At 41.3% G+C, this 10,880-nt stretch overlaps 1 protein-coding gene across 2 annotated transcripts in view; it reads right to left on the bottom strand.

Annotated features, from left to right (window-relative positions):
- Positions 1–2,463: 2,463 nt before the first annotated feature.
- Positions 2,464–10,880, bottom strand: part of LOC147635436 (Tetratricopeptide repeat (TPR)-like superfamily protein) — a 136,830-nt gene continuing 128,413 nt past the window's right edge. Inside the window, exons 27-28 of one of the 2 annotated variants that reach the window (XM_086802698.1) lie at positions 4,140–4,297; positions 2,464–4,027 (exon numbers count right to left, since the gene is read on the bottom strand). In XM_086802698.1, coding sequence (XP_086658824.1) covers positions 3,343–4,027; positions 4,140–4,297 — 843 coding nt within the window. In that variant the 3' untranslated portion in view covers positions 2,464–3,342. Of the gene's footprint in view, positions 4,028–4,139; positions 4,298–10,880 lie in introns of those variants that run through there. The other variant, XR_015266647.1, reaches the window with a different exon arrangement.

Raw genomic sequence — 10,880 nt, 5'->3', positions numbered from 1 at the left:
TCCATTATTACTCTTAAGCAACTATGTATAGTAAGTCCATAGGCTTTCCCTATTTGACATTAAGCAAAGCGTAAGGGTGCTTTATATGTTCCAGTATCGTCTTACAAAGGTTTAGTGTCCATCCATGCGGGTGAGATGGCAGAGCACCTTACGGTAGATCAGGCAAGAGAAAATGTGTTAAACAAAGGACTATGCCACCATAAAATGTTTTTATTATAAAAAATAACCATACTTATACAATTAATCAAAAAATATCTACACCAAATCCAAAATTTGTAAAAACAAAATTACAAAAAAACTCCACCTTTGGATCGCTTGATAATTAAATTTTTACTATGAATATGCTAATGAAAGAATATTTACACCAAATCCAAAAAAAAATTCAAAAAAAAAATTGTAAATAAAATTCCACTATTTAGATTGGGCGATGATGACTGATGCCAACAACTTTGACTAAACAATTTCCTTCCATTCCTCACCATGTCTTCCATAGAACAACAAGACCAAAAAAGATTCTTGAGAATGCCAAAAATATGCATGCAAAAAGCCACCACACCAAGACTTAATCCATTTGATTAGAAAATAAGTAAGGGTGTCTATTAATTAATTAACGAGGCCAGCAGGCCTGGCTAATTAATTAACCTTATGATACATACTAAGGTCTCAACGTTAGTCTCGCTGTTTCTCTCTCTCTTTCTCCCAAGCCTCTCTCTTCCTCTATCTATGTCTTCCAACAACGTTGTTCAGTAAGAGATAGAGAGAGAGAGAGGACCTCTGTTATGCTTCGTCCTTGTGCATGCCTTTGACAAAGAAGAAATAGATAGATACACAGAAAGAGCTTTCATGCACAAGTTCTTCTTTTGGAGTGGAATAAAAATGAGGATTTCCATGGAAACAAGATGACGTCTTTGGCATATACCATTGTAAGACCTATAAAATATGTGACTTGGGAGGTAAGAGGTGAAGGTACTGTTAAGACAACTCGTCTAAGCGTAGAGAGTACTCCTCGTCCATGAGAATAGGCTTAGATCTACATGCATTTTGCCAATTTGTTTCCCATAACATTCTTATTCTAAATGGGAATCTATATAATATATATACATATATTCAAATGAAAATGGCAAAAATTCATGTATGAAACATGCTTGCAAGCTTGTGGAAAAAAATTCACCTTGTATGAATTTTCCCCCATGGCATGAAGTATGACCGCAATTTGCCTTGAGAGCATGTATCTTATTACTTCACATTCTGTTGGCACTGTTTTTTCTTTTTTTTTTGGTCATAAAGGGGTAATACTACAAAAGAGCTCTTTGTTTAGGGAGAGTTGTGCTTGCATGGAGGAAAAAAGGGGTAGTACTATTCGCATTGGACAAAGGAGCTCTTTGTTTAGCCTACTTAGTGGGAGAGTTATGCTTGCATAGAGGGGAAAAGTGAAGGCAATTCAAATAACTAATCCTATGGAACTCATGCAGCCTTTGTCAACCTTCATTTTCCTACCTTGCATCACCATATCCAAAAAACCTAACAACTTCATGGCATGGAGGGGGAACGTAGATACAATTCAGTTAATTGTTCATGTGGAACCCATGCACCATGTGTTAATATTCGTTTCTCATCCAGTAACGCATGGCGTGCGTTGCACACTTTATCAAGTTCAATTGCACTTGGGTTAAATACGAGGTAGTTGAAGACCCACTGTATTGATGGCACAAACCAACTATGGTTGCCAATGCTGCCATTCGATGGCACTGCCACCGGTATTACCACCCAACTACTGTCTCCAAGATTGTATTAGTACAATAGTACTTGGTGGTGACTTTTTGCTAGTAGCACATGCCAAGAGTCCAAAAAAAGAGAGCTATGAGTTAATTGAGCAATAGGATTTATATGGATATTTAGAATAGCTTCCAACCATTGACTATGCCTCCTTGTTTGAAGCCATGGTGCAACAAAGAAAGAGAGACATTAGTAACATATCTCACTACACTTTTTTTTTTTTGATAGGAGACATTTGGTAAAGAAGAGACTGCTCCTCTACTCTCATGCTATGAAAATCATTCAACTATTATCCTAGACTGTCCTCTCATTTAGTCAACTTTAGACCAACCATGTAGTCTATGCAAACATATTCTCATCCATCATACATCCAAATGACTTCACAAAGAACACCAGCCAAGCGTGCTATAGTAGACCGTGTCTATCAAACAATCACATAGGAGCAAACATATCATCAGGGGAAAGAGGAAATAATCTGGGCACCTATGTGGGGTAGATCAAGATTATTGAATTTGAAAATTATTAACGTATTGCTTTGAAAATTATTTCATGTGTCTTTACTCAAAATATGTGCGCTTCAATGGAGCTGCAACATTATACACAGAAATAAATATTGTGACAATATATCCATATCCCCACTTGGTACAAGTTTGATTAGTTGAATCAACAACGAGCAGCTAGAGCAAAGAAGAGGAAATGTCGTTCATGTTAACTTTGATACACAAATTGACATAGGGCTCTAATGGGAATCCAAGTAAGTGTTGTTATAAGTTAAAAGTTAGCAGCTCTAGAGTTGGCATTGTGGCAGCTTGCTAAACAGTAGTGTCATGTTCTGCTAACTTTACATACACTTGAAAGATAATTATGTTCTTTGTATACACTTACCCATGGAGGGAGCATGAGTGCTTCGAAGATCAGATTACCAAAAAGGAATTTTGCGTCACCAGCTTCATGTCTAATTAATGTAAGTTTATTTACATATATTTCTTAAGAGGAGGCAGCACACGATTGTGCAAATGCATCAATTTTAACTTTATTATCTCCTGTACTGTAATTAAATGTTCCTAGCTCTTGATTTACAAATAATTCTGCAGATTATTTGCAACCACACCTTTGAAAGTGTTGCCCAACTGTTCGTGGGCATGTAGCCTGGTGGCAGAGGGACTGGACTAGTCGGGTAGACGACTCCAGGTTCAAATGCTGCCGGTCTACACCTGCTAATCACTTAGGATTGATGACAACCTCCATCAATACTATCTTGGTTGCCTTAAATTGGCAGGAAAAGTTCAAACTCTTGAGCTCACCCTGTTGATAAACCATTACCTTCATATGCATCCATAAGGCATCTCAATTTCTGGACTAAATTTCATCTATAAATCATCCTGCTGGCCGCTGGACAAGGTCATACTAGGAACTGCTTGACACACTAAGTTGCAAGCTTGCAAAACAGGGGATGTAAAAGACTCGCTGCCCAACTGTGCATGGAAATTGTACGAAGGCAAATGGATCGTTATGAGATGATCATACAAGCGCATTGATGGTACACAGAGGAAAACCATAAATCTGTTACACCAACTCTTGTTTGTCTTCCACCATCAAAATGAATGTATGCCCACAACCAGACCCTGACATAGCCTCTGCATCACCACCACTGGGGAACCCAGTATTTCCTGATTTATACTGGTCGCTATCAGACCCCACGAAGCTGCTTGAGAATGTAGTCGGTGTGGTTGAAGTAACCACTTCCTCCTGCTTGGTAGAAAATCCAAGTACTTCAGAAGGCTCAGGCAAGAGTTCCCAACTCATATTGTAACCCGACACGTCATATATTCCAGGTGAAAAAATAGAAAGGTGAAGAGGATATGTTTCTGTTTCTCCACTACCAATTCTATCCATTCTGAAGGAGTTCAAAGAGCTCCAAATGAAGGAGGCAGCTGGGGAGTTCGCCTCTTCAAAGGCGCTTTCACGCACAAAGGAATCCTTTCCTTCCATTACTTTTGAATCTGTTGGAGTCTCCAGAGAAATATCATACCAGCCTGTCTGATTACCCTGTGCTTGTTTTGATAGTGCTGAATTCGTGACTGATGGATAACTTAAGGATGCCATATCCACCTTGACAGAGGCCGTTCTGTGAGAATAATTCTTAATGGTGAGGTAGAACGAGACCTTGCAAGAGGGATCCCTTGAAAAATCATGAGTAATACGTGTGGGTCCTTCCATCAGCCATACAACCGGGGATGACTGCTTTATACTGCCAAAGAAGATTTTTCCATAAAACCAGCAACTTAGATCGTTCCTCAAGTCCCTCTTAAGTACATAACACATTGTGTAAAGCAAAACAAATGCTTCACAAGGTTGATAACCTGCAATGGCAAATATGATGCGTGGCAAGCCGTTGACCATCCCGCAATGCTGCTGGCTTCTCTGGTGAAGACTCATCTTGTTGCTCTGAAATGAGTATTAGATCTAGCTTACTTTCCAAGATCTTCAATGGTTCTGCAATTGAAGTGTTGCTCCTCTCCTGCACATTTTCAACTCCCATAAAAAATTATATAAGTGGGATTAAGAGTCTTAACAGACATAACATCTGCCCATTCCTCATTTGTGGGGGATCTCTGTAAAGACCCTTCCTAAACTCGTATCTATGCACAGAACTGCAAATAACAAGACTAAAACATAGGTTCCTGAAATCTCCTTAAAAGTGCAAGTTCATGAGAACATGTACGCTAGCTCCATGCCTTACATGTCATGATAGTCCTATCATAAAAGTTTCCTTTCTGAGGAGTGCCATCCTACTTCCTAGTTAGGTCACCTATCTTAAGCTTTAGCCACCCATTTTAGTCCGGCTTCTTTTATTAGATGGTAAGTCAGTAAGTTCTTTTAAATCTTTTCATGCCACTGTGTGTGTGTGCGGATCATCTCTTTTCATTGTACATGGCTCATAATGAGAAAAACTCTCCATGGGTGTTCTTGCTGGAGTTTCAGGTGGGACTAGTGGCCTCTCAAAAAAAAAATCACTCCTCTTCCAATGGCATATTGCAATGCACGGTTTCTCTCTGCCCTCCTCTAGATATGTGCATGATTGCTTTGATCAGTGTTAGAGTGAGAATCAGTTTGTAGAGGACCCCAGAGACTTTGATTAGTTGCCTAAGCCTGTGCATTTCAAGAATCAGAGTGGCTAGTCTGTGTTGGTGTGCATGAGAGAGAGTTTCTGAGGGAGTTTCCTGCTCTTCATCAGTTCATGCAAATCCTTGTTTCTTCTTCCATTCCTTCTATGATGTGGACTCTAGCATCTAGACTATATTGGAAAAGGGGCATCCTGTAATCTGTCCATTGATAAGAACAATGATGGACACAGGTAGAAACCTGGACATAACAGCAATCCTTCATTCCACTTTTAGTAAATTTCATTCAAGACACCAGAGCCAGATAAGTGACCCTCTCATGTTTCATGGACATCATACTCGCTTATCCTCTTCAAAAAAGTGACCCTCTCATGTTTCATGGCAATCATACTCTTCAAAAATGTGACAGTTTGAAAGACTGCATCTATTTCCATGGGACTCAGTTAGGATGATCCAATGTGTGCATTGGTGTCAACAACCATCATCTGGTTGTAAACATCCTGCTGGTGTAGTTAGGCTCCATACCGTACTTAACCTTCCTTTACAGTAGTCTTCATGATATCATATGATACATTCCATCCTGCTGGTGTAGTTAGGCTCCATACCGTACTTAACCTTCCTTTACAGTAGTCTTCATGATATCATATGATACATTCCATACCATTCACCACTTGCACAAGAAATGAAAGATTGAAGTAGAGAAAAGATGATACCAAGCATGCTACCCAAGCCCGAGGCTGGTTAATAGGTCTAACCTTGGGCTATGCTAACTTGGGCACTGCCTGTCATGTACACTGTGTATCTATCGAGGTTTGGGGAAGCTTGGAGCTAGGCAGGTTGATTGGCGAGCTGAGTTAGGGATAGACTAACGGGCGGGCACCCAAGTAAGGATGGGCGGGCGCCCAAGTGTGGACGCCCGATGACCGGCCAAGAGCCTATAAAAGGGTGGCCAAGGTTAGTCATTAGTCATATAGAGTCTCGCATGATTTGTGAGAGCTATATGGTCAGGAGCCTGGATCTAGTGCAGACGTGCACCTGCTTCATGCAGCCGAGGCCGGCAGCAATCTCAAGGCCCGCGAGGGTAGCTTCGTGGCGGTATGGGACGTCATGAGGTAGAGATTGGTCGGTACGTCCATCTAGTTAGCTCAGCTCGTGGCCCGGTGGGGACAGCCAAGTCTTGTGGGTTTGCCCACGGCTGTCGAGGTTGGGAGGTGAGTCAGGCCTGCACCCCCTTCTTGTTTGTTTGTTTTGTTTGCAGGTTTCGAGTCTCGTATCAGGAGCGTTCTACGATGAGATCCTATGGGGATTTGACAGTGGTATCAAAGCTTGCCTCGTGAACGAGCAAGTCGGTAGGTAGAGAAGAAGAGGTCGAAGAAAAGGTATGAGTTCAAGAAGCTTGCTGTTTTTTTTCTATGCATACTGTTGTTTTTTCAGATTAGTATGTTGCTTTTTCATCGAAGAAACCCGTGATGATGGAGATGGTGGTCTAGAAAGGGTTGTTTGCTTAGCAAGAAGGAGGGCTGTATGTTCTTCAACTGTATGAACAGTTTTGAAGAGAGAAAAAGGAAAAAGCATGTCGACTGTTTTTTTTTCTTTTTAGAGAGAGAGAGAGAGAGAGAGAGAGAGAGAGGAGGAGAAGTGTCGCTCGGGTGGTGGTAGCACAACCCGTATATGCCAAGAAGCTAGTATGCGCAGCCAGGGGAGGTGGATAACTCGTCGCTGGCGGCTCGTATACACAGGCAGGCGAGCGTCACCAGATGCGTAGGCAGGCGTAGTCGCACAGGTGCGCAGTCGGCATAATGGGCAGGTTGTTCAGCCAGACACACGTACTGGTACACGCATGCTAGCAGTCCGGCGTCAGGCACGTGTGCTGGCGACAGCCGTATGCATGCGGCCGGTTACGTGCGCAAGCGTCAACGCTGGCAAGCGAGCGTACGGGTGGCAAGCGTAGCAGAAAAAGCGAAAGCATAGACGTATTGTTTTTTTTAAAGCTTTTGTTTTTTTTTAACTACCAAAAAAAAAACCCACGCCACGGTTCCTTTGCTTTCGTTTTTCTTGAACTTTAGTAAAGGGTTTTTTTTAAAAACCCAAGAGTTGCTTTACAATCGTTTTTTTTCTTTTTCTTTTTTTTAAAAAGAAAACAGACTATCTATCTATCTCTCTCTCTCTCTCTCTCTCTCTCTCTCTCTCTCTATGAATATATATATATATATATATATATATATATATATATAATTATTATTATTATTATTATTATTAATTATTATTTTTTGCCAAAAAAAAGAAAAAAAACACAAAAGCAAAAGCTAAAGATAGCTTTTGGGGAAGCCTATATATTCCCCTTCTTGCCACACATCTCTCAAGTTTTCAAGCTCTCAATCTCTCAAGCTCTTACGTTCTCTAGCACTTTTCTTGTGCATGATCGAATTTTCTCTCCCCTTGCCCTCTTCAAGATGTAGACTCAAGAATCCGAGTTGGAGCCCCTTATCGAACGTGAAGGCCTACCGGCTACGGAAGATACCGATGCCGATCTTTTCGACGATTATGTGTCAAAATCAAATTTCCAACAGTTTAAAGTTCTTCTCGAAGTTTCTTCCTCGAATGTCAAAGCACAAATCGCCGCGCAGATGCGGGCTTTGCAGAATTCCATCTCTTTGTTGACCACTACTATATCTACTCTTTCGGGTATGGATATCTTGGCCTCTGCTTTAGGCCCCAACATTACTCCCGAACAGTTCGGGGGCGAGCAAAAGCAGCGTATCAAGGAGATAGTGGACACTTGGTTACATAAGTAGCAAGTCCATTTTCAGTTCCATCCATATGACGATGGGAAAAAGATCCAATTAGCAGCAGTTTCCTCTCAGGCAAAGCTTTGCTTCGGTGGAAGAAACTCAACTCTAAGCCAACGACTTGGGCACAGTTCGAAGACGTCTTCAAGAAAGAATTCCTCAAGAAAGAGGATGACTATGATGTTGTTGCCCGATTTACTGCTTTGACCATGACCTCGCAAAACCTCACTTATGAGGTCTACCTCCAGAACTTTAGGGACTTGCATATGAAAGCTACAAAGATGGATCCCACAACTCTTTTGGGGTTCTTTGTAGTCGGTTTACCCAACTCATACCGCTTACAGGTTAAAAACAACAAATGGAAAACTTTGGACGAGACCATTCATTCCGCTCGTATCTATGATGATACAACGGTCTCTTCCAAGTCTAAACCCGTTTTACCGAGCAGGGGAACAAGCACAAAAGAAAGTTCTCCGCACCAATGGCTGACTCGACTGAAGGAAAGTCTTCGGACTAACCTTCGAAGAATTCAAGTTTGACACCAGCGAAGAAGAAACGTCTCCTTAAAGCTTTGAAGCTCAAGGAGCAAGGAACGTTTCATTTGCGAAGAAAAAGAACACATGCGTAACGACTGCCCGAAGCAAAAGGGTGCAAAGACCAACGCAGGACCCAAGCCAAAGGCAGCTAACCAGTTGTCTTTGACAGGTACGTCAGAAACTGTACTTTCTCGCCCTAGTACATGTTCTGATTGTTTGTTCAACTCTAAAGTTTTTGGCTTGCATGATCTTCTCCGGGTTTATGGAGAAGTGAATGGCCATAGAATCCACATTCTTCTAGATCCTGGCAGCTCACACAACTTTGTTAACTACAAACTTGTGCAGAAATTGGGTCTTGATACAACACCCAGCGATCATACCTATGAGGTACGCCTACCTGCAGGTCGACAAGTATGGGATCGAAAGGTGGAGATGCTACCAATCCGGATTCAGGACTACAAAGATACTCTGGAATGCTATATTATGCACCTAGAACATGTAGACTTGTTATTAGGAATTGAGTGGTTTAAGACTCTTCAAGTCCAGATAGATTGGTCTAGTCATATTTTTTCTTTTCAACATAGGAACACCCAGTATAGTATCTTAGGTGATTGTATACATCCCTCTCAGGGACCTCTTGTAAATACAGTTGATTTTCGAAATATAATGGATTCTTCTTTGTATACCGCTTTCCATTGTGTATTGATTCCACTTTCTTCATTTCTCATACCTTCTATGGATGTCAATGAATTAAGTGTATTTGAAAGCAAAGAATTATAGAAGATACTTGATTCATTTCAAGATGTATTTCCTAAGGAACTGCCATCGGGCTTACCACCTGAAAGGGCAGTAGATCATCGTATTGACCTGATCCCTGGTGCTCATCCTGTTAGTATTCCACCTTACAGGATGAGCCAAGCTGAGGAAGATGAGTTGGCTAAACAACTCTGAGAATAGGCCGGATCCGTCCAAGTAAATCACCTTGGGGTGCACCTGTGTTGCTTAGGAGAAAGAAGGAAAACACCTGGAGAATGTGTATAGATTACAAGAGATTGCACAAGTTGACAATTAAGAACCGTTATCCTCTCCTTAGATCAGATAACCTGATTGACCGGTTAGCAGGAGCGAAATATTTCACGAAGATAGATTTACGTACTAGCTATCACCAGATACGTATTCATGAAAGGCATGTTGAAAGAACCGCCTTTTGGACTAGGTATGGCCATTGCGAGTTTCTCGTATTACCTTTTGGATTAACCAATGCTCCAGCCACTTTCCAACAAATGATGAACGATCTTTTTCGTGAACATTCGAGAAAATTTGTGGTTGTGTTCCTGGATGATATTTTGATATATAGTCATACTCTTGAGAATCATGTTAGACACCTCACGATTGTCTTATCTATTTTAAGACAGAATCGACTATATACTAAGTTAAGTAAATGTGAGTTTTTTATGGCAGACATCATTTACTTGGGACATAAGATCACTAGAGATGGATTGAGCATTGACTATGACCGAGTTCAAAAGGTTTTGGACTGGCCTATACCACGAACAATGAAACAACTTCGTTCTTTTCTCGGTTTTGTTGTTTTTCTTCGGAAATCTGTGCGGGAGTACTCTCAGCTCACACTACCGATGACCGACTTGTTGAAAGGCCGTGGACGTAAGTCAAATCAGCTTATCACTTGGAATAACGATCTGGATATGGCCTTCAAACTTTTGAAATATAAAGTCAAGGAAACGCCTATCTTAGCATTACCCAATCCTAGTTGGCCTCATGTTCTTGAAACTGATGCCAGTGACTATGTCATCCGGGCTGCTCTATTTCAAGATGATAGACCTGTTGCTTTTGAGAGTAAAAAGCTAGAGGACACTCAATCTCGTTGGCCAACCCTTGAGAAGGAGCTTTATGCTGTGATTCACGCTCTCAAGGTTGGGAGACATTATTTATATAGCTCCAAGTTTGTGGTATTGATTGATCATCAGTCAATCAAGTATGTGTGTGATGCGGATGATTCGAGAGGAAGGAAAGCTCGTCGGACTGAGTTGATGCAAGATTTTGATTTTGAGATTCGTTATAGAAAAGGGTCCATGAATAGTGTTGCAGATGCGCTTAGTCGAATTAGAGAGGTGAATACTTTGTCGTTCACCGAGATTTCTACTGACTTATTTCAGTCATTGAGAGGGCTTTGCAGGACTGATAGTTATTTTGGTCCATTTTGACAGACGATCCAGGACCGGAGCTCATTGATTGACCAAGACTCGATGACTGAGCAGCCTACCATTCAGGCTATAGGAGGCCAGTGGATGATTCGAAATGGTTTACTAATCCGTAATGACAAAATTTGTGTACCATAGATCCCGGACATTAGGTCCAAGATTCTTAAGGAGTGTCACGACGCCCCTTCTGCTGGACACCCTGGGGTACACACGACATTATCGTTAGTGAAACACACTTTTTATTGGCCAAAGATGAAAGGATATGTAGAAGATTATGTTCTCAAGTGTCAAGTTTGTCAAGCAAATAAAGCTGAACGCTTTAGACAAGCTGGGTTGTTGCATCCTTTGCAAATCCCAGGTAATAAATGGGAAAGTATTTCCATGGATTTTATTACCGGATTGCCAAGAACACATCAAGGCCACGATTCTATT

The sequence above is a fragment of the Cibotium barometz genome, chromosome 9, assembly GCF_041138505.1.
Source record: "Cibotium barometz isolate CiBa-2024 chromosome 9, ASM4113850v1, whole genome shotgun sequence".
Taxonomy (NCBI): Eukaryota; Viridiplantae; Streptophyta; class Polypodiopsida; order Cyatheales; family Cibotiaceae; genus Cibotium; species Cibotium barometz.
Note: the sequence above shows the minus strand (reverse complement) of the source record. Positions and strands in the feature narration are given on the sequence as shown.